This window comes from Oncorhynchus masou, chromosome 30, assembly GCF_036934945.1.
Source record: "Oncorhynchus masou masou isolate Uvic2021 chromosome 30, UVic_Omas_1.1, whole genome shotgun sequence".
In the NCBI taxonomy this organism is placed as follows: Eukaryota; Metazoa; Chordata; class Actinopteri; order Salmoniformes; family Salmonidae; genus Oncorhynchus; species Oncorhynchus masou.
This window is the reverse complement of record NC_088241.1, coordinates 20,608,794-20,633,748: the sequence shown is the minus strand read 5'-3', so window position 1 is coordinate 20,633,748 and position 24,955 is coordinate 20,608,794. Positions and strand designations below refer to the sequence as shown.

General features: G+C 42.5%; 1 protein-coding gene across 2 annotated transcripts in view; it reads left to right on the top strand.

The window, feature by feature from the left end:
* LOC135522305 (zinc finger protein 385D-like) overlaps window positions 1–20,324 on the top strand; it is a 43,417-nt gene extending 23,093 nt beyond the window's left edge. Inside the window, exons 3-8 of one of the 2 annotated variants that reach the window (XM_064948434.1) lie at window positions 1,403–1,510; window positions 6,176–6,344; window positions 15,888–16,238; window positions 16,505–16,686; window positions 17,885–17,986; window positions 18,731–20,324. In XM_064948434.1, the coding sequence (XP_064804506.1) occupies window positions 1,403–1,510; window positions 6,176–6,344; window positions 15,888–16,238; window positions 16,505–16,686; window positions 17,885–17,986; window positions 18,731–18,976 (1,158 nt within the window). In that variant the 3' untranslated portion in view covers window positions 18,977–20,324. The remainder of the gene's footprint in view (window positions 1–1,402; window positions 1,511–6,175; window positions 6,345–15,887; window positions 16,239–16,504; window positions 16,687–17,884; window positions 17,987–18,730) is intronic. The other variant, XM_064948435.1, reaches the window with a different exon arrangement.
* Window positions 20,325–24,955: the final 4,631 nt, after the last annotated feature.

The window sequence follows — 24,955 nt, the reverse complement described above, 5'->3', positions numbered from 1 at the left end:
GTCTATGTACACTATCGTTCAAAAGTTTGGGGTCACTTAGAAATGTCCTTGTTTTTGAAAGAAAAGCCAATTTTTTGTTCATTTAAATAACATAAAATTGATCAGAAATACAGTGTAGACATTGTTAATGTTGTAAATGACCATTGTGGAAATGGCTGATTTTGAATGGAATACCTACATAGGCGCACAGAGGCACATTATCAGCAACCATCACTCTTGTGTTCCAATGGCACGTTGTGTTAGCTAATCCAAGTTTATCATTTTAAAAGGCTAATTGATCATTAGAAAACCCTTTTGCAATTATGTTGAACACAGCTAAAAACTGTTGTGCTGATTAAAGAAGCAATAAAACTGGCCTTCTTTAGACTAGTTGAGTATCTAGAGCATCAGCATTTGTGGGTTCAATTACAGGCTCAAAATGGCCAGAAACAAAGAACTTTCTTCTGAAACTCATCAGTCTATTCTTGTTCTGAGAAATGAAGGCTATTCCATGTGAGAAATTGCCAAGAAACTGAAGATCTGGTACAATCCTGTGTACTACTCCCTTCACTGAACAGCGCAAACTGGCTCTAACCAGAATAGAAAGAGGAGTGGGAGGCCCCGGTGCACAACTGAGCAAGAGGACAAGTACATTAGAGCGTCTAGTTTGAGAAACAGACGCCTCACAAGTCCTCAACTGGCAGCTTCATCAAATAGTACCTGCAAAACACCAGCCTCAATGTCAATAGTGAAGAGGTGACTCCAGGATGCTGGCCTTCTAGGCAGAGTTCATCCGGCCAGTGTCTGTGTTTTTTTGCCCATCTTAATCTTTTCTTTATATTGGCCAGTCTGAGATATGGCTTTTTCTCTTCAACTCTGCCTAGACGGCCAGAATCCCAGAGTCGCCTTTTCACTGTTGACATTGAGACTGGTGTCTCAACGTCTAACCCCTGAAGAAGCTCTAAAGCAGGGCTCATCAACTATATTCAGCCACAGGCCAATCTTTTCTTGAGTGGATGGTCAGGGGGGCGGGAACATAATTACAAATCATTTGTAGACAGCAAATTGGCCTCAAGAAGCCCAAACAGATATATTATTTGACTAAATCAAAATCATTTTAAACATTGCTTTGTATGCGATCACATATATCTCTACTGTGCGTGGGAATACTTTGGAACAGATTTCCAAAATTAAAATCACAGGGAGCTGATGATTTGCTGGTGTTTTTACAGTCTTTAGTGTTCAGAAGTAGAAGAAAAGAAAAAATTCATATAAAAAAATTGCCTGCCTGAGTTCGGGAACCCTGCTCTAAAGAAAATCATTTTCTCTTTCCACCACACCAAAGGATGTAACGTGGTTGATTTAGAGGTCCGCTCTAACACTGTATCTCACTTAGATTCTATACTCTCCTCTCTCCCCCCAGATGGACCCAGTTCAGAAAGCTGTTATGCATCACACGTTTGGAGTTCATCCCTTGACGAAGAGAAGACACGTCTCGTGCAGCGTGTGCCAACTGAGATTCAACTCACAGGTGAGGGAGCTTCTGGGGTCCAAATGCCCTCGATGAACCTGTGCTGTGTTGAGTCGTATTAGACTGAATAACAAAGCACGACGGTCCACTCCTACCTGTTCAACCCATATTTACAGGATCCCAGAAGATGTTGATGAGGTCATACTTCCAACAAAGTCTTGCTTGAAACAAGACATAACGGGCTCATGGATCTTCAAAAGTATATGTCATTTGTTATTAAAGGGGACACATTACATCCTTATATAAGATGTCAGTTGTGAAATAGCGTACTATGTTGCTTGTCTCATATGGGGATGTGTCCTGAATAATATATCCAGCACAACATGCCGTCTTTGCAATCTAGGGCAACTTTTTTGTAAAGACTTTAAAGTTGGAGTAAGCAACTGTTATCTTGCAATACATGACAGCAGTTGTTTTTAATAATAAACAAAGTAGTTCTGATATAACCCTCATTACTAAAATGCATGGAATCTGACTGTTCAATTTCCTTGTTCTTACCATCAAATCACATTTTCCTACAATTGAAAACACATTTTTGAGCCAGGGGTAGTTCATTCAGTAGCATTACAAAATGGCATCGTCATACTTCCTCCAATAAGGAAGCTAGCTATCTATTCAGGGCCCCAATGTGCTAGTGATTACTCAATGCGGCGGTTAATATTTCTTCAACATTGAGGTCTAGCTCAGGATAATCATCATCCATCCCAGCCATCAATCACAACTCCTGAGCAAACAGATAAAGATGATGTTTACCTATCAGTTCTCCGTGGTGCCGAGATAGGGAGAAGACATTTCAGTTTGATGTCACTTGGACATCAAAAATACTTTATCATCTTTGCAGATTGACTATATAGGAGTTTAAATTGGATGGAGAAACCTGGTGGACTTGGAGGTTGTTTGGGTGGTGGATGGTGCGTGTAGCTTAACTTACTATAGTGAAGAACAGAATACCTGGACTTTTGAGTGGTGAAAAACAACTAAAATACATACAATATGATTTAATTAAAGGGGTCTTTCCATTGTACCATATTATTGAGATATTCCCACCCAGTTTTCCTCTGCACTGAGTCATAAGTGCCTCAATAAACTGACACAGCTCTCAAACTGACACAGCTCTCATTCTTTAGAGGAGGATGTCTCCTCACATTTCAACCTGAGGAGAGAACTACTGATGTTCTGATTGGTGACCAGTAAAACACAAGCCACAAGCCACAAACACACTCACTACCACCAAACCAGTCTCACGCTGTGGAGAACTTCACACGGATTCTCTCCACCTCTTGCTTGGCTGTTGACAGACAATGTCAGTCTATAAGAAGGGCCTGAGGTATCTGCTTTTCTTCTTCTTCAACTTGCTGCCCTGGATCAATGAATGCATCCTTATGAGTGTCTCCATCTACCAAAGTGAATAGCAGTATTGCAGATGAAGCAGTTCCAGCTCTAAACCTGAGTCATCATCATGGTGTTTGGCTTCCTGGGTTAGTGTTGGAGCTGTTGTGACAAGGTAGGGGTGGTATACAGAAGATAGCCCTATTTTGTAAAATACCGAGTCCATATTATGGCAAGAACAGCTCAAATAAGCAAAAATAAACCACAATCCATCATTACTTTAAGACATGAAGGTTAGTCAATCCTGAAAATTTCAAGAACTTTAAACGTTTCTTGAAGTGCAGTCGCAAAAACCATCAAGCGCTATGATGAAACTAGCTCTCATGAGGACCACCACAGGAAAGGAAGACCCAGAGTTACCTCTGCTGCAGATGATAAGTTCAATAGTTATCAGCCTCAGAATTTGCAGCCCAAATAAATGGTTCACAGAGTTCAAGTAACAGACACATCTCTAGCTGGGGTGGCAGGGCAGCCTGGTGGTTAGAGTGTTGGACTAGTAACTGAAAGGTTGCAAGTTCAAATCCCCGAGGTACAAATCTGTCATTCTACCCCTGATCAGGCAGTTAACCCACTGTTTCTAGGCTGTCATTGAAAATAATAATTTGTTCTTAACTGACTTGCCTGGTAAAATAAAACTTTTTTTTTAACTGTTCAGAGGAAACTGTGCGAATCAGGGCTTCATGGTTGAATTGCTGCAAAGAAATCACTACTAAAGGACACCAATAAGAAGAAGAGACTTGCTTGGGCCAAGAAACACAAGTAATGGACATTTGACCAGTCCTTTGGTCTGATGAGTCCAAATTTGAGATTTTTGGTTCCAGTTTTGATGCCTTTACTATTATTCCACAATGTAGAAAATAGTAAAAACAAAGAAAAACTCTTGAATGAGTAGGTGTGTCCAAACTTATGTCTGGTACTGTATATATAGAAATAATTCCAATGCAAGTCATTGGAGAGTGAGGCCTGCTACAGCATTCTCCCTCTTTCTCTCCCTCTCTCACAAGCACACATAACTCTGTTATGCCTTTGTTTGGACTTCTTTGTCCAGATTGGAATCTTTTTCCTTACACATGGTTTTATTGATCTAATTACACCGCCAGCAAGATATTTCCATACAGCCACCCATATACAGTAACATAGTGACTATAACCCAACCAAAAAAATGTCACATTTTGTATATTTTAAGCATGATTTAAAGAATGCACAGAACATTAAATACCACGTGGGAATTAATTTTAAGTTTCTGTGCGTTGATTGACTGACTAAATGGCTATTTGCCAGTCTTTTTCCATAAGATGTCTTTCTCACTTATAGACCATCCAAAAACGAATTACCTCCTTCCCCACCTTAATCAGGTCTGTGTCAAACCGCAAGTATCATTAAGGCAATTTTTCCACATCATTGCTCTAATGAAAGATGAATTATGGTCTTGATTACACTAAACACTCATCCATATCACTTGTGTCTTCTGGCAAAAAATCTACTGATGGCTTGGATACCTGGAGTATGATATAAGGAAGCAATATATTGGAGTAAAGATAACATAGACATTAACCAGATTTCCATCTGACCTTTTTATGCGTGTAAAGAACATGTCGAATTAAAAATGTCGTGAGACAGGCCTGATGGAAACAGCACATTTTGTCGGTAAACTTTCCAAATGTCAAACTTAGAAAATACGCTCGACAAAGTGGGATATTTTTTGTAAAATATATAATGCAGTGAAAATGCATTTATGTGCACATATTGATAGAATAACCATCATATCGAAGTAAATTTGAAGTCACGCTATGATATTGTGTTGTTCCTTCCACTACGACTCGTTACAGCAGGCTGTATATTAGGCTACAGATGAAATAAGTGATGATAAACTTTACAGGGTTGTAAAAGTGCAAGTTGATGAGCTTGATGCTCCTTTCCAATAAATATCTAGCGTCTTATTCTGATGGCATGATAATCAATGCTTGGCTGCCGTTTGAAAAACAAAAATAATCTTGCTCTCATCATGTTTTTTGTTGTTGTTTTGTTTGTTTTTTTACCTTTATTTAACCAGGCAAGTCAGTTAAGAACAAATTCTTATTTTCAATGACGGCCTGGGAACAGTGGGTTAACTGCCTGTTCAGGGGCAGAACGACAGATTTGTACCTTGTCAGCTCGGGGGTTTGAACTCGCAACCTTCCAGTTACTAGTCCAACGCTCTAACCACTAGGCTACCCTGCCGCCTGCACTGCACGTGCCAAGACCAAATATTCGCTATAAAACGCAACATTTATTCTGACAAAACGATCAAAAGAGTTGAAAATGCGATGGAAATCCATTTAATTTATATTTTTATATGTATTACGTCATCATGCACAGATCTTTGGTGGGAAAATATCTTAATTCAGATTTTAGAATATTCGCATGAAAATCTGTTGCCAATTGGATGGAAAACTAGCTAGTGCCATGCTTGGCTTTCTTTTGGTTCCTTGCAGCAGAGGATTAGTATTGTATGCATTTTCCAATGCCAATAATTGTCTATGACCTCCACAGACTAAATCAATTTAGGTTGAGTGCAGAGAAAATGAGTTTTATCTGGAAATGTCCATTTTGTTGATTTGCTCTAATTGGCATGGAGAAAGCTCATTTTCTCCTAACAATTGCAAACAGCAAGTAAGAATTCTTTGTCTCAATGGTTTTGATTGAAACTTCCCTCGTAGCCCATAGAAACGCTAACAATGCCTTTACTGGGGATACGGTTGGCACAAAAGGCAATACCATTTTTCCTAATACCTTCCTTTCCTGCCACGGGCAAAGTCAGCCAGGAAGTATGTGGAGGTAAACAAGGAGGACTGAAAGTTTTTGCATGTGATCCAGTCCACGAGTCCGGGTAAATCCGTTGTGAAGGTGAATCTTGGACAAATCGTGTCTGGACTCTAAATTCAAACAGCTACATAAATAATACATCAGACTATCACAGATTCACCCATCACATGGCCATTGATACTATACTGAGATGCGAGACAAAGAAAAAAAATCACATAACAGGCAAAGGAGCCTGGGTAACATTGTAAATATAATTGGACTAAACTCTGCAGCGCATGGTCTTTGTTATTGTCACGGATGTTCTTTTGATGCTGAACCCCTTTAAAGTTTGTGTTTAATCAGCACTATAAAAGGCAATGCTTGTGATGCCTGCTCACTGTGTTGTATATTTCATGGGTCACTGATTTGAGTTCGTTTTTGCTCATAATTTGGACTGGTTTAAATTGAGCCTGCTATTTGTTCTTCTCACAGAGCCAAGCCGTAGCCCACTACAAAGGAACAAAACATGCCAAGAAGCTGAAATCTCTGGAAGCTACCAAATGTAAGCTCAAAGGTACAGTGGTCACCAAGGAAACCACCAACCAGGAAGTCCCTAAGAGCATCAACCCTCCAGCAATGTGCTACAGCACTGGCAGGAAAGGTTGGTAATTTCCCTTTACTTTCCTTCCGTATCCGCTGTTTTTACCAATCCCCATCCACTCTCTCTGTGTGTCACTCTTCTTTGTCACATCCATCCAACAAATTACAAAAAGTGCCGAGTCTCCCGAAATACCTGACCAGGACCCTTTGGTGTAAAGGTTGCAAAAGAAAACTGTGGGAGAACAGAAACGGTGTGCTGATAGTTCTCTTTCTCCACATCCATTTGTTTTCGCCTGGATAACAGGTGCAAATTAATTACTTAAAAATCATACAATGTGATTTTCTGGATTTTTGTTTTAGATTCCGTCTCTCACAGTTGAACTGTACCTATGATAAAAATAACAGACCTCTACATGCTTTATAAGTAGGGAACCCTGCAAAATCGGCAGTATATCAAATACTTGTTCTCCCCACTGTATCTGACCATGGTGTCAAACTAGAGGAAGTTGGGAGCAGGAGGAAGTAGATACAGGAGACGTCGTGATAATGTACATTTACTACAGGAGACAGGCACCAGGACCAGATAAGCTTGACTCTCCTTTATCTTTCTAAAATGTAGTCAGTGGAGGCCCGGAGGCTGACCTCTGTCAATTCCATTAGTCTTACCGCTAAACCCATAGGACCTGGAGAACCAGAGTGCTCTCTGGGTTACCTCTGTCCACTACTAAAGTCTTCCTGTATCCATCTTTAATTGCCTCATAAAATGGCACCAATGAAACCTTGGACCATGGCTTTCCAGGATTAGGCCTGAGTGCATCAGTCTAGGGCCTACAATCCAATGTTCCATGAGTAAGCGATTTTAAACCAGGAGCACATTTCTGGAGCACATACAAGCATCCATAATTGAGCTCAGGTTCTGCGATTCCTGTTCTCACTCTGAAGGCACTGCATTGTGAACCATCTGGTCCCACATGCTCACACCTGCAGAATAGGATCATTCACAATTTACAGAGAGAGTATCAACATATTTCAAAAGTCATAAGTTATTTATTCCAATGGGATAATGTTTTGTCCCCAAATTCTTGTCACTTTACCCCTACCTACATATACAAATGACCTTGACTAACCTGTACACCTGCACATTGACTCTGTACCGGTGCCCCCTGTATATAGCCTCGTTATTGTTATTTTATTGTGTTACTTTTTATTATTTTTTACTTTTGTTTATTTGGTAAATATTTTCTTAACTCTTTCTTGAACGCATTGTTGGTTAATGCTCGTAAGTAAGCATTTTAAGGTCTACACCTGTTGTATTCTGCGCATATGACAAATAAAGTTTGATTTGAGTTGTGAAGGTAGAGTATACCAGGTAACTTTTTAATATAACTTTTGCTCCACAAATGGGGGATTTCGTCAATGTATGTTTTGGTCCTCCTCATGTTAGTTTAATTGAAACCCCCTCTAACGAGAGCTGATATCACACTTCAGTCTGGTACAAACCTAATGAATTCCAAAACAAGCTTTCGTTTATTCATCCGGTATGTCTATGAGTATTTATGCATATGTTAGAGAAATGTAGTCCAGAGCTCACTTGTAGGTGTGTCTCAAGAACAAGCCCACGTCTCACTATGTGGAAAATATTGTTTGCAAAATAATGTTTAAAAATAAGACCCTCAAAGGCCTCAAAGACAAACCATTAAACACTGTATCGGGAAAAGGAACAAATAGCCATAAATCATTTTCATCACTGACCTCCCAAAGCACAACAAGCAGGTTTCTCCTCCACCTCACTATCGTGTCTACAAAGCGTGGGAGTGTCAGTTTGTCAAAAGTGGTGTTGGGTAATGAATATTAATGGGCTCAGATGTCAGGGAAATTAATTGGCGAGGCGGCTAAACGCCACATTATCTTTGGGGCTGAAGTATTTGGTGGTATATCAGTGCCCATGAGCTCTTCTAATGAAAAGCGGAGGTCAGGGAAGAGAAATGGCTACTGAGAGCAGATATGAGGAATGGGGAGAAGAACTGCAGTCTCTTTTGATAGTGGGCACTCAGTGTTGATGCAAAACTTCTGCCAAATAGCCATTATAACACACATTATGTGTACATGTGAGTTCATGTATTTTCTGTATGCATTTTGAGGATGTGTGCGTGCGTGTGTGTTAAACTTGTGAACTTGTGTGTGGCTTCGAATGGACAGCCGGCCACAGTGAGATTGCATAGATTAGCCAATGGCTTAGCCACTGCTTGTCAAGCTGTGTGCCTGTGTGTGTGTCTGCGTGTGTGTCTGTGTGCGTGTGTGCGCATGTACGTGGCTAAGAAAGAGAAGAGTTGCCCATAACGCAGTCGCCATCTCTCAGTTCCAGTCCAGTGCCTGAGGAAATGTACCCTGATATTAGCTATTAAAGAGCAGATTGTCAGGGGAGCTATGCCTCATGCACTGACAGCAGCTGCACAATAGAACAGGCATGGGGCATGGGGGCGTGCTTAGGCTTGTTCAGCCATCAGTTAACCACTAAAGCTCCCCGTGCACGTCTCCTAACCAACAAGGAATTCAAAGATCCAAATCTGTATGCACTGGGTTGGAAAAAGCCCTTAAACACAGACATGCATCACAAAGTGGCAAAGCTGATGACTCTGTGCATTAAACCTGCTTTTCACTTGCGTGGAACTAGGATTTCCTGTAAATGCCCTCATTTGTGAGAAGTTCTGAGGAGGTTTGAAGCTGTAGAAACTTTCCAAAAGGATTTTGTCTGGAGAATGAATTCCAATGAGGAAGGAGGAGCTGAATGAGTCAACGTAAGTTCTATGACCCCTGCTGTGAAATATCTCAAAGATCACTTTGCTCTGTTATCCAAATGATAATCACGACCATTATAAATACACTTCTATATCAAAGCTACTTCATCAAGATCCTAATCATGGTAGATTCAAAACTGCCTATGGAGTTGGCCTGAAATTCAAAATGAAGAAAGGAAGGAATGCCTCACAACTGCAGGGTCTTGAGGGGTTTCTGTCCTTTATGTCATGGTGGCATATAATGGGGCCCAATCATTTTAATTAAAGAGCTTAATCCAGCATCATTGAGAAAGGTAATCAGATCTCAGGGGGAGCTCTGTGATTGCCTGGAAGCCTAACGAGAGTGGAAGGATTTGAGAAGAGCATTTCTGCTCTATCGCCAAAGGAAATCTCCTGGGAAAACTGAGAGGTATGGAGGTATAGAAACATGCAACGTGGGCCTCCCGAATGGCGCACCGGTCTAAGGCACTTGGCTCATCGCTCCCTAGCGACTCCTCAAATCAAATCAAATCAAATTGTATTTGTCACATACACATGGTTAGCAGATGTTAATGTGAGTGTAGCAAAATGCTTGTGCTTCTAGTTCCGACAATGCAGTAATAACCAACAAGTAATCTAGCTAACAATTCCAAAACTACTGTCTTATACACAGTGTAAGGGGATAAAGAATATGTACATAAAGATATGAATGAGTGATGGTACAGAGCAGCATAGGCAAGATACAGTAGATGGTATCGAGTACAGTATATACACATGAGATGAGTATGTAAACAAAGTGGCATAGTTAAAGTGGCTAGTGATACAAGTATTACATAAGGATGCAGTAGATGATATAGAGTACAGTATATATGTATACATATGAGATGAATAATGTAGGGTATGTAAACATTATATTAGGTAGCATTGTTTAAAGTGGCTTGTGATATATTTTACATAATTTCCCATCAATTCCCATTATTAAAGTGGCTGGAGTTGAGTCAGTGTGTTGGCAGCAGCCACTCAATGTTAGTGGTTGCTGTTTAACAGTCTGATGGCCTTGAGATAGAAGCTGTTTTTCAGTCTCTCGGTCCCAGCTTTGATACACCTGTACTGACCTCGCCTTCTGGATGATAGCGGGGTGAACAGGCAGTGGCTCGGGTGGTTGTTTTCCTTGATGATCTTTATGGCCTTCCTGTAACATCGGGTGGTGTAGGTGTCCTGGAGGGCAGGTAGTTTGCCCCCGGTGATGCGTTGTGCAGACCTCACTACCCTCTGGAGAGCCTTACGGTTGTGGGTGGAGCAGTTGCCGTACCAGGCGGTGATACAGCCTGCCAGGATGCTCTCGATTGTGCATCTGTAGAAGTTTGTGAGTGCTTTTGGTGACAAGCCGAATTTCTTCAGCCTACTGAGGTTGAAGAGGCGCTGCTGCGTCTTCTTCACGATGCTGTCTGTGTGAGTGGACCAATTCAGTTTGTCTGTGATGTGTATGCCGAGGAACTTAAAACTTACTACCCTCTCCACTACTGTTCCATCGATGTGGATAGGGGGGTGTTCCCTCTGCTGTTTCCTGAAGTCCACAATCATCTCCTTAGTTTTGTTGACGTTGAGTGTGAGGTTATTTTCCTGACACCACACTCCGAGGGCCCTCACCTCCTCCCTGTAGGCCGTCTCGTCGTTGTTGGTAATCAAGCCTACCACTGTTGTGTCATCCGCAAACTTGATGATTGTGTTGGAGGCGTGCGTGGCCACGCAGTCGTGGGTGAACAGGGAGTACAGGAAAGGGCTCAGAACGCACCCTTGTGGGGCCCCAGTGTTGAGGATCAGCGGGGTGGAGATGTTGTTGTCTACCCTCACCACCTGGGGGCGGCCTGTCAGGAAGTCCAGTACCCAGTTGCACAGGACGGGGTCGAGACCCAGGGTCTCGAGCTTGATGACGAGCTTGGAGGGTACTATGGTGTTAAATGCCGAGCTGTAGTCGATGAACAGCATTCTCACATAGGTATTCCTCTTGTCCAGATGGGTTAGGGCAGTGTGCAGTGTGGTTGAGATTGCATCGTCTGTGGACCTATTTGGGCGGTAAGCAAATTGGAGTGGGTTTAGGGTGTCAGGTAGGGTGGAGGTGATATGGTCCTTGACTAGTCTCTCAACGCACTTCATGATGACGGAAGTGAGTGCTACGGGGCAGCAGTCGTTTAGCTCAGTTACCTGAGCTTTCTTGGGAACAGGAACAATGGTGGCCCTCTTGAAGCATGTGGGAACAGCAGACTGGTATAGGGATTGATTGAATGTGTCCGTAAACACACCAGCCAGCTGGTCTGCGCATGCTCTGAGGGCGCGGCTGGGGATGCCGTCTGGGCCTGCAGCCTTGCGAGGGTTAACACGTTTAAATGTTTTACTCACCTCGGCTGCAGTGAAGGAGAGCCCGCATGTTTTCGTTGCAGGCCTGTATTGTCCTCAAAGCGGGCAAAAAAGTTATTTAGTCTGCCTGGGAGCAAGACATCCTGGTCCGTGACTGGGCTGGTTTTCTTCTTGTAGACCGTGATTGACTGTAGACCCTGCCACATACCTCTTGTGTCTGAGCCGTTGAATTGAGATTCTACTTTGTCTCTATACTGACGCTTAGCTTGTTTGATAGCCTTGCGGAGGGAATAGCTGCACTGTTTGTATTCGGTCATGTTACCAGTCACCTTGCCCTGATTAAAAGCAGTGGTTCTCGCTTTCAGTTTCACGTGAATGCTGCCATCAATCCACGGTTTCTGGTTAGGGAATGTTTTAATCGTTGCTATGGGAATGACATCTTCAACGCACGTTCTAATGAACTCGCACACCGAATCAGCGTATTCATCAATGTTGTCGTCTGACGCAATACGAAACATATCCCAGTCCACGTGATGGAAGCAGTCTCGGAGTGTGGAATCAGCTTGGTCGGACCAGCGTTGGACAGACCTCAGCGTGGGAGCTTCTTGTTTTAGTTTCTGTCTGTAAGCAGGGATCAGCAAAATGGAGTCGTGTTCAGCTTTTCCGAAAGGAGGGCGGGGCAGGGCCTTATATGCGTCGCGGAGGTTAGAATAACAATTATCCAAGGTTTTGCCAGCCCTGGTTGCGCAATCGATATGCTGATACAATTTAGGGAGTCTTGTTTTCAGAATAGCCTTGTTAAAATCCCCAGCTACAATGAATGCAGCCTCAGGATGTATGGATTCCAGTTTGCAAAGAGTCAAATAAAGTTCGTTCAGAGCCATCGATGTGTCTGCTTGGGGGGGAATATATACGGCTGTGATTATAATCGAAGAGAATTCTCTTGGTAGATAATGCGGTCGACATTTGATTGTGAGGAATTCTAAATCAGGTGAACAGAAGGATTTGAGTTCCTGTAAGTTTCTGTGATCACACCACGTCTCGTTAGCCATAAGGCATACCCCCCACCCCTCTTCTTACCAGAAAGATGTTTGTTTCTGTCGGCGCGATGCATGGAGAAACCCGCTGGCTGCACCGCCTCCGATAGCGTCTCTCCAGTGAGCCATGTTTCCGTGAAGCAAAGAACGTTACAGTCTCTGATGTCCCTCTGGAATGCTACCCTTGCTCAGATTTCATCAACCTTGTTGTCAAGAGACTGGACATTGGCGAGAAGAATGCTAGGGAGTGGTGCACGATGTGCCCGTCTCCGGAGTCTGACCAGAAGACCGCCTCGTTTCCCTCTTTTACGGAGTCGTTTTTTTGAGTCACCGGCTGGGATCCATTCCGTTGTCCTGGTTGAAAGGCAGAACACAGGATCCGCTTCGCGAAAGTCATATTCTTGGTCGTACTGATGGTGAGTTGACGTTGATCTTATATTCAGTAGTTCTTCTCGACTGTATGTAATGAAACCTAAGATGACCTGGGGTACTAATGTAATAAATAACACATAAAAAAAACAAAAAACTGCATAGTTTCCTAGGAACGCGAAGCGAGGCAGCCATCTCTGTCGGCGCCGGAAGTTTTGGTGGGGCCAAGTGCCTGCAGGCTGTCGCCGGTCGCCAGTTGAGCGGTGTTTCCTCCGACACATTGGTGCAGCTGGCTTCCGGGTTAAGCTGGCAGGTGTTAATAAATCCTCTCTGGTACTCTCTGGTACACCTCGACAACAGCCAGTGAAATTGCAGGGCGCCCAATACAAAACAACAGAAATCCCATAATTAAAATTCCTCAAACATACAAGTATTATACACCATTTTAAAGATAAACATCTTGTAAATCCAACCACAGTGTCCAATTTCAAAAAGTCTTTACTGCGAAAGCACACCATGCGATTATGTTAGGTCAGCGCCTAGCCAACCAAGGAGAGGTGTCACAAAAGTCAGAAATAGCGTTAAAATTAATCAATTACCTTTGATGATCTTCATCTGATGGCACTCCCAGGTATCCATGTTAGACAACAAATGTTTGTTTTGTTCGATGAAGTTCATCTTTATGTCCAAATACCTCCTTTTTGTTTGCGTGTTTCGTCCAGTAATCCTATCGCACAAGGCGAGGGTACTAAGTCCAGAAAAGTTCCATTACAGTTTGTAGAAACATGTGAAACAATGTATAGAATCAATCTTTAGGATGTTTTTATCATAAATCTTCAATAATATTCCAACCGGACAATTCCTTTGTCATTGGAAATTAAAGGGAACGGAGCTCGTGCTCACGGCCGCGCACGTGACTAAACTAAAGGCTTTCAGCCTGACCACTGCTCGCTCCCCTTTCACAATAGAAGCCTGAAACAACATTCTAAAGACTGTTGAAATCTAGTGGAAGCCTTAGGAAGTCCAATCTGACCCCATAGACACAGTATATTGGATTGGCAATCACTTGAAAAACTACAAACCTCACATCAGGTTTTCGCCTGCCATATGACTTCTGTTATACTCACAGACATCATTCAAACAGTTTTAGAAACTTCAAAGTGTTTTCTATCCAAATCTACTAATAATATGCATATCCTAGCCTCTGGGCCTGAATAGCAGGCCGTTTACTCTGGGAATGCTTTTCAATCGGACGTGAAAATACTGCCCCCTACACCCAATAAGTTTTAACTCTACCTTCGGCTGACTCTACCGTCGCCTCTCCCAGGCCCATTGGGGAGTTGCAGCGATGGGACAAGAACAAAATTGGTGAGAAAAGGGGGGTAAAAAAGAAACAGATGACAAAAAGGACGGGAAGCTCTCCAAGAGGGTCATGATAGCTGTCTCTTTTTCCCAATCAAATTCCCTCTTTCTTTGTGGCATCCTCTCTCTCTCTCTCTCTTTCTCTCTCTCTCTCTCTCTCTCTCTCTCTCTCTCTCCCTCTCTCTCTCTCTCTAATTGTGTCCCTCTCTTTTGATTTTATTTCTTCTCTTCCCCCTTTCTGGGGCCCCTGCACTTCCTCATCTTTCTTTCACTTACTGTATTTTTCATTCCCCCTTTCTCTCTCACTGTTACATTCCTCTCCCTGCTCTCTTTCCCTCTCCAATCTCTCTTTCTCATTCAATCTCCTTACTCCTTTCCTTATTTACTCTATTACCCCTTATGTCCCCTTTTCTCTCTCTCTCTCTCTCTCCCTCACTACCCCCCCTCTCTTAGCCCATAACTGTCAGTCCCCACCCGCTGTCTCTCTAGATTGATCACAGTCATTACCTACATTAATGAGAGGTGATTGAGTTCTTAACAGAGCCAGTTAGGTCACAGCGAGTGGGGATATGGATTACTGGAGCCTTCCCAGAGTAGAGGGCGTTTTAGGCCAGCCAAAGTACACTATAATCACCTGCTCGCGAAAGACAAATGGCTGTTTAATGGCATTATGGAAGATGAGTGCACTGCAATGCAAGAACAGACACATGTATGTGCCTACATTGCCTTTTGAACAGGTCGCCCTTGATTGAAATAGAGGTGGGTCACTGAAATGGGATTTCCTGTTTAAAAGATGAAGCAATGAAGAGACACATCAATGCTTGTGTGTGAACAGTACACAACCACACACATACTGTATATACTCACCACAAAAACACAGTGTACATAGAGAGAGTACATACTCAAAAGCACATGTATAGAGACACGCATGTGCGCATGCAAGCACAATACATGTATGGTGACAGACAAACTACAAAAACACATTTAACCCTGCTTTTCAAGGACAAATCAAATCATTATCTTGTGCTGAAAACCTGCCCACAGAAGGAGGTAGGTTGACAGCTCTTGGTCTCTAGTGACTTGGCTTTGATTGAGGGATTGGCTTCGTGTGACTACGGGGTGTTTTGATAGCTGGCACTCAAAAGAAGGCTGGAGTAGCTGGATAATAATTGCAGGGGGGTAATGGGGCACTGTTAATGTTTTCCTCTTCGCATAAATAGTATTCATCAGAGACAAGGTGAGGCCCACCATCAATTGCCATCCAATTAAGGATTCACTCAAATGCTAATTATGGTGGCTTTATGCGATATAACAGAAATATCAAGTATCAAAGGTGTCAACTAGAGTTAATGGTGTATACTGTAACTTGGATATTGTAGAGTATTATAAATTAAATGAATTCACTATTGATTCGCTCTCTTGGCTGGCGATCTTCACTCTGTGTCATTGCAGTAGAGAGAACTGAGAGGAATTGACATCGATCAGGGGATGCTGCCAAGACTAACATTTTATTTTGGTAAATGAGGAGCCAGTTCACAGTATTTTTTATACCGACTTGTGTTGTTTCTCTCATCAGATCTTATTGATCCATAGATGACTTTGATCTCCATACACGAGACAATTATTTTTGGTGCAGTAGTCGTCTTGTAACAGGTTATTTCAGCAGGGAAGGTCAATTAACATATCTATCGCCCTCTGCAGATGGCTTTCCAGGTGCATCGCCACTCCCACTATCTCCTGTGCTCACACTGGCTCCAACCCTGGGATCCCTGACATCAACCCTGGCACCCATGACATCAATGTTACCACCCCTGGCACCTACGCTGGCATCAAGTCCCAATTCATCCACAGGGACAGAGACTACCTCAGCTACAGGATGGGATGACAGGGCCTCGCCCAAATCCAACTCACCTTTAGAACCAGACATGGAGGTGGAGCAAGAGGCTGAGACAGACCCGGAGACAGAGGAAGAGAAAGCCAGGCGTCTGCTCTACTGCTCGCTCTGCAAGATGGCCGTCAACTCGGCATCCCAACTGGAGGCTCATAACAGCGGTGAGAGGACCTGCCCTCCTCTCAGTCCCTCCTGTCCCTAGGGGCTCAATCACTAACCCTGAATAGTAGCTCTTAAATAGAGTTCACTCTTCTGTCAATGTGAAGAACACAGCCAATCATGTCCATCATTTGATTGGTAGGGTCTATTCATTGGCAAATAATGTCAGTGCCTCTCAATGCTGTTTACATAATAGTGGCAAATGACTGTGGATGCAAATGCCTTATAGACCTTATTGTGACTCACTTTTTCCTATTTTGTCTTCCAGGTACGAAGCACAAGACCATGCTCGAGGCCAGGAGTGGTGTGGGCTCCATCAAGTCCTTCCCCCGGCCAGGGGTCAAGAGTAAGCTAGCTCCGCCCACCAAGGCAGCCACGGGCCTGCAGAACAAAACATTTCACTGTGAGATCTGCGATGTGCACGTCAACTCCGAGACACAGCTAAAACAGGTGGGATACACCAGGGTGTTACATGAACATTAGCCATTGTATATTATCACAGTTCCATGAGTGAAAATTGTGAATTTGTTTAATGGAAATTGTTTGAATTCACTATATTTAAATGTCATGTTCTTATCAGTGGTATAACTGTATCTGTCTCTCTTGGGTTCGTTGAAGTAGTGTCTAATTCGAAATTATTACTAAGCCTACGTAATATAACCTTGAAATGACAGAGAACAGTTTTCAGGCATTGATTACACTAAATGAATAGAAACAAATGAGTAGGTAGGCTTTCAAAACTGGATGAATGGAACATGTCTTAAAATTGAAATGGCAAGTTTTTTTATATATATATTTGGACTTGTAGAGTGCTGCATTGATCATGCAATTTTGACATATTGCATTTACTGGCAATTTTCTTGTTTTAATTTGTGCCTCTATGGCTGACAACCCTTCCGAATCAATTAGTGGTGTTCTTTCCCTTAACTCTTAAGGATCCGCCCCTTTTTTCAATTTCCGCCTAAAATTACATATCCAAATCTAACTGCCTGTAGCTCAGGGCCTGAAGCAAGGATATGCATATTCTTGATAACATTTGAAAGGAAACACTTTGCAGTTTGTGGAAATGTTAAATTAATGTTGGAGAATATAACATATTAGATCTGGTAAAAGATAATACAAAGAAAATAATGCGTATTTGTATTGTTTTTTGTACTGTCATCTTTGAAATGCAAGAGAAAGGCCATAAATGTATTATTCCAGCCCAGGCACAATTTAGATTTTGGCCACTAGATGGTACCAGTGTCTGTGCAACGTTTTAGACTGATCCAATGAACCATTGCATTTATGTTCAAAATGTTGTATAAAGACTGCCCAAATATGCCTAATTGGTTTATTAATACATTTTCAAGTTCATAACTGTGCACTCTCCTCAAACAATAGCATGGTATTATTTCACTGTAATAGCTACTGTAAATTGGACAGTGCAGTTAGATTAACAAGAATTTAAGCTTTCTGCAAATATCAGATAGATCTATGTCCTGGGAAATGTTCTTGTTTCTTACAATCTCATGCTAATACGTCAGCTCAACCGTCCCGCGGGGGACCCACCGATCCTGTAGAGGTTTAAGGAAATCTAGGACCAATCACTTGTGGTCTCTCTCTTTCTTACTATATAACCTTACTGTCCTCTCCATCTCTCCTCCAGCACATCAGCAGCAGACGTCACAAAGACCGAGCAGCGGGCAAACCGGCCAAACCCAAATACAGTCCCTACAGTAAACCCCCAAAAGTCCAGGCCACACAACCAGTAAGTCCCTCCTTGTCTCAATACTGACAAAATACAGAATCATAGGAATCACCTCAACAATCAGAAAGTCTCCACAAATCTATATCACCAAGATGTGAGAGACACGATTGAGGGTATATCTTTCTTGTTTTGTAATCTAAAACGGTGTTCTTCATTATTCGTTTATTTAATAACCCCTGGATATGAAGTTGATACGGTTTGTGACTTTACAGGCCTAGTAAAAATGAAGGTCTGAGACCGACATGCTAAAGGTGGAATGTATTGGGGATTCATCTGGGGCCAAAAAAAATGGAAGTCGAGTTTCCATCACGGGTCTCATAAAGTGGCAGAAAGAGATAACTTGCGACCAGGCCCAGGGGTTGACAATCTGTGGGAAATGACACATCTAAATCCCATCATCAACTGTATTAACCCAGAGGAGACACTTATATATGGGAAGAGCAAAGATTCCTCCAAGTAGGTTAGAATACATGAGTCAGTTGATTGACAGCACATAACAATTTCCATCTTGGTGTTCAGAGGAAGCTCCATTTCCCTATCACTAATACAGAAGTCGATTTCAAAGGGCTCCATTGACCTTCAAACCCATACTCTCAGACACTGATTGAGTTTTTTGTTCTGTCTTTCTCTCTCTGTCTCTCTCCCGCTCTGTCTCTCTCGCTCTCTCTCTGTCTCTGTCTTTCTCTTTCTCACGCTCTCTCTCTCTCTTTCTCGCTCTCTCTCTCTCTCAATCTCACTCTCCAGGTGAAGCTGACAGTGGGGAAGGAGTTGTGCCAACCTCAGATCACCCAGATAATGCCCGCTCACCTGGCAGCATTGGCATCAGCAGCAGCAGCCATGGGCTCGGCCTTCCCCGGCCTCCGCTCCACCCACGCTCCCTCCCATGGCCCCACCCTTTTTCAGACACAGACCCTCCCTGCTGCCCTGCTCCGCCCCGCCCCTGGGCCTGTCAGGACCTCCCATACACAGTTACTGTTTGCCCCCTACTGACTCACAACCCCACCCTATAGACTCTATGGACTTCCCATGACGGCCGTGCCACGGAAGTTGTTATGAACCAGAGTCCTCTTCCCTCTGCTTATCCCTTTATACATTTGGACCATAGGCCACCTTCACCAGAATATGGGGATAATAGGTACAGATAATAATAATTTAACCCATACTGACAGATAAACCCTACTGGGCTGGCCAGACCTCCCGTTATGGATTTCCCAAGGAACCCATCAATGGCCTAGAATTGATCAGTGTCCCCCTTCCCTCTGCTGTTCCCCCTACATTCAGAGAAGAACCACACCGGAACGAATAATGGCTAAAATAAACAGATGGGCGCGGTGTGTTAGCGATCACCTGCTGGGTGTGAACGATCCAACATGTAGAATCATGGGGAAATAACCTCAAATAATAGCCGATATTCTGGTCAGTGGCGATAGGACAGCCACCCACGGCTTTTAACCAACCGTTTGTCGTCCTGGTGTGTTTCCTCTGAAGACTACGATCTTCACCAAAACATATGGACTCCAGACAACCTGAAGCATTACATCTGGACTACTGCCCACTCTATTCCATTTGGATTACTACTGCTCTACAGTATTAACCCTGCATTTCCCGTTCCACGTGACTACATGCCAGTCTCTTCATTACTGTAGAACCACCCTGGCGAATCTACTCGTTCATCTTCACAGAGTCATTGACTCATCACAATTCCCTTCTATAGTAGCTAGTACTTAGTCGTACCCACACAGACACCCCTTCTAGTATTACAGGGCTACTTAGCCCCAAACGTTCCTGTGCCATTCTCTTGCCCTTGAATCATACCCAAGAACAGGACTTGGAGTTATATTGTACTGCAATAATGTATAAGACAAACCAGTGAACTATGCAGTGTCATTTCTGTCTAATGCGAGGCACAGTTTGAGCTATAAATGTGTTCTAGGGATATCATATTTGCAGAGATAGTGTCGCACTAAGATCATTGCTTCAGTGGAGGTAGTTATCACTCACGGCTGATACGGATCTCCTCTTTTGCTGTTTGCACTTTAAGTCCCCCCTCTGCAGTGCATTAGCTGGCTAGAGTATGTGTTGTAGTTCCTCTTGCATTACGTGTATGTGTCTGTTGGTGTGTAAGTGTTTGTTTCTTTGTGTGTGTGCGTATGTGTGTGGGTGTATATGGGTGTTTGTGTGTGACCTTGCCCTCCACCTTAAAGCCATCCCAGCTGACACCCAATAACCATTCTGAATGACCACGTCGCGGTTTAAAGGGACCACTAATGCTTGTGTATAATATCTGTTAATGTGTAAAAGATGAACAATTTCAAATAAAAGAGTCTTACTTTGTTAACTTTGTTGATGCTACAATTCGCCAATGGGACTGTACCGTTGCACATGCATGTAGAAAAATGTACGCACTACAGTAAGTCACTCTGGATAAGAGCCCCTGCTCAATGACTAAAACGTCAAATGCACACGTTATAGTGTCACATAAACATACAACACAATTGAAGGCTCTCAGCTGGCGGGACGATTGCCGTTGTTTGTCATGAGTCTTTTTCTGGAGGCAGCGCAGCAGAGTGATCACTAGCTGGCACAGCCACAAAGTTATACAATCTGATGTTTTACATAACCCTAATGCCTAACCCTAACATTTAAATTAAGACCTAAACGCAACAAAAAAATAAAAATAAAAACATGTTTATTTGTACAATATATTCAATTTAAGGGGAAATCATCCTGTTCTGCCTCCAGGACAAGACTCATTACAATAAACGTCAACCTGCAGATTGCTTCCCATCAGGAAGTAAAATCATTGATAAACAAGTTTCGGCGTCAGCAATTTGAGCTAACCAAAACACTATAAGTCATCAGGTACATATTGTAGACATGTGTTCAGTCTGTCTGTGGTCCAGTCCATGAACCCATAAGGCTGTGTGTCAATCCCCAGTCTGTAGCATATCTGCCCAAAGACTCCTGACAACATTCCTGACACACACAACTCCCCTCTCCAGCCAGAGGGAGCTTACTTCCAACCCTAATCCAACTCCAAAATCAACAAAGCAGGCCGCCTGATGACCAGAGAGCAAGACATTAAGTGTGTGACAAATGGGTATTGAGGTTCCTTGGTACGGCAGGGCGAAATACAGGAGGGTTTATTTCCAAAATATTAGCACCTTACATTTATCACCTGTTTATTAGGACTCCTGAGAAAACCACAGATTGGATTGATGAATTGCGTCCTACTCGATGCCAACCAAACTTTTGATATCTTTTCCTTTGGCCACAGTAAACATTCATTTTATGATTGTGAAGAATTGATCTGGTGGGCTGTGGATGTGTAACAACAGGCATGTTTATATGCAGTAGCACACACTGCTGAACTAACAGCTGGTTGTTTTCTGTCATCTTTTTTTTTTAAAGACAGAAGTTCATTGCGCTATTGCTTCTATTGAGTAGGTCTTCCCTTTCTATCCATGTAGGCTGTAGAAAACGGTGTCGTGCTGGAGGGCTAATGTACAGGCAGGAGGATGTGTAGTAACACAGTAGGAACAGGCTCTGAAGTCGGATACCCTTGGGACACAAGGGCAGATTCCGACAGCGTGTCTGTCCATGTTCCCCTCGGATTCCACAGTATGATAAGTGCCTCAATTAACATTCCACGTCCATTACAACTTCATATTTCTTCCATCCGGTTTTATACCATTTTGAAACCTGGTGCTGTTATCTTCGACTGAACACCTGCATCACATGCCAGGTGGTTTTTACAGTCTCATGTTTCAGCAGCCTGCTTTCATGCCTTTTCATGGTTGAAGTTAGGATAGGGATTTGATTAGAAGTCCCAGTCAAATATTTTTGTGAGAAGGTAGAACTATTGGAGTGCTCAAAACAACAATGAGATCCAAATGAAATCCTAATGTAATCCTAATCCAAACATAGGTCAGAACACAGAGTTTTTGAGGTTTGGTTTCGAAATTTGTCTAAAATATGCCGTTTGCCTTTTCTTTTTCTCAGTCTTAAAGAGCTATACAGTACCTTTGACCTTGGCAATAAAGTTAGCCTTAAAAATGAGAGCAAAGCCCACAAGCTTTGGCTTGTTTAGGAGTCTATGGTTACCATGCAGTTCAGATCGACCAAGACACAACAACATTACAAACATGTTTCTCCAAATGTATTGGAATGAGTTTGTTTGAATGGAACTGAGATCCAAACATAAGTTAAGGAAAGCATTTACATGCAAACAAATAGCCCAACTAAGTGTTCTGCTCTCCACATTGTACAATATAGCTATTGTTGACATCTCCCATTGGCTCCAAATCCACCTTCATTCCGAGGCTTTGTCATGTCCAATATCAACATGCGGAATCACCGAGTCAGAGGGAGAAGAAATTGGCACAAATAGTATACAAATAAATAAATAATACTAGCCTTGATTACTAATGTTGTCAAGGATTCATTGCATGCATACAGAAAACCTTACTCAGGTAGCTCAGATTACTACTGGCTGACCCCTCATACTAAATTAGTATATTCAGTTATATGACCCGCCCTTGCCTTGCTCTCCTTGGCCACATCAATTATTGAGACATTAATTATTGGCTCAAACAGATGTCACTCAAGTGAGACGGAGACTGTGACCCTAATGAATAACCTGCCACCATAAACACACAGAAAGCGTGTTGGACCAGTCTGAACGGATCTGAGAGGTACTATTTATTACAAGGAGAAAGAACTAGTAAAAGGGAATGGTTCTATGTCAGTGATTGGCCAATATATCAGCCAGTATGATGTTATAAATGCTTATACTGCTCCATGTTTCTTCTAGGAACCAAATAAGCGTTCAAATGGAACATATTAATATATATCTAACTGAGGCAATATGGGAGGAGTAGCCTACCTATAAAAGGGCACTATGTGTGCAGCAACTACTCAGCTACTGCACAACATTCTGAGAACCATATGTTTCTTAGAGTTTGTTGTGAGCGTGGTTGTCTTATGATTATTTTGCATACAACATTCTAGGAAAGGTGCAGGATATCCAGCTAGAGCGAAACATTCTGAGAACCATATGTTTCTTAGGGGTGAATTTCAGTACTTCAGCATAACATTTCCTAAAGGTTTCCTCATTGTTCGATTTAAAATAATGTTCTCAAATTGTTCCCGAGAACGTTAAGAAACAACGTTCTTCTGTGGGAATTTCAGTACTTCAGCATAACATTTTCTGCAGGTTTCCTCATGGTTCTATTTAAAGTCATGTTCTCAGAGCATTAAGAGAACTTTCCATAAAAACCACAAGAAAACACAAGTAACGCTCAAAGAACATAATAAGAATATACACTCCGTTCTCTGGGTCAACAAAACTCTCTCCATCCTCTGTCTTGTTAAGTGTGCTCTGTTGTGTTGGCCGTACCCACTAATTGGCCACACCTGATCTTAATGAGTGAGTGTTTTCTTTGAAATGGGGTTTGTTTGAATAGACAAATATGTAAAACTTTGTATGAGTAAACAGGATTTTTTAAAATTGTAACCATTAAGTTGACTGAGAACACATTCTCATGTAGAGCAACGACCTGGGGAATAGTTACAACGGAGAGATGAATGAGCCAATTGGAAGCTGGGGATAATTACATGTCTATGATTTGGAATTTAGGCAGGACACTGGGATTAACACCCCTACTCTTATGATAAGTGCAATGTGAGCTTTGGTGACCACGTCGTCCCATCCGAAAGACGGCACAATATACAGGGCAATCCTCAATCACTGCCCTGGGATATTTGCTTTTTTTTCAGACCAGAGGAAAGAGTGCCTTCTACTGGCCCTCCAACACCACTTCCAGCAGCATCTGGTTTCCAATCTAGGGACCGACCATGATCAACCCTACCTAGTTTCAGAGGCAAGCCAGCAGTGGGATGCAGGGTGGTACGCTTCTGTTCTCAGAATGTTTTAAAAAACGTTCAGTTTTACCGGCCAGGAAACTGACAGCTTAATTCCCAGAACCAATGGGAAACCAAAAATGTACATTCCCACAACTTCCAAAGAACCTCAAAAGAACCAAATGTCAAAATAACCATGCTGGGTATGATCTAGAAAGCAAGGTTATACACTTTATAGAGTGCTTAAGAAAATGAAAGCGCCCCTGGGCTGAGTGTAAGGTTGTGTAAGGTCTGCGGAAAGGTTGTATAATTGTGTGCGCGTGTGTGTGTTCAGTGTTCTCTATCAATGTCAAGTGCCTATCAAGATTTAGTTGACAGGAAATATTCAAGCTATGATGGAGATAATGTAAACTGTTTACCAATGACACATTTTGGTTAGTCATTTTTGAAACAACTTACTGTAGATGACATATCCCTGCAGGCAACTGCCTGGTTCTGGTAGTTGGGAATTTGTGTTATAGTTTCAGTGTCGCTGTCTCCTTCTCATCACCTGATATAGAAATATAGAAGTAATGTATGCAGTCCAGGAGAGTTATCATGGTAATAGAACTGTCAGGGAAGTGACATCTCAGGGTTACGGTGATGACATCTAGGATAGGCGATGCAGGCCGACAGCTAAGGAGATCACACCAGATAGCAGCTGTGACTTTCAGGAAGTGTCACCTTGTGTTTCATGTCAACTGCAGGTTTTATTTTTTATCATTTTTAATTTAACCTTTATTTAACTAGGCAAGTCTGTTAAAAACAAATTGTTATTTACAATGATGGCCTACCCTGGCCAATTGTGCCTTGCCCTATGGGACTCCCAATCACGGCCGGTTGTCATACAGCCTGGAACCGAACCAGGGTCTGTAGTGACACCTCTAGCACTGAGATGCAGTGCCTTAGACCTCTGCACCACTCAGGAGCCCCTAAAGGTAAGAAGGAAGTGAACACATTCTTGCATCCCACTGCTTCCCTAATGATCTATTAACCATGTGTCATGCAGTAATGTCTGTACATTACAGCAGTATGTTATAACAACATTTTCACCAATGTTCTGTAAGG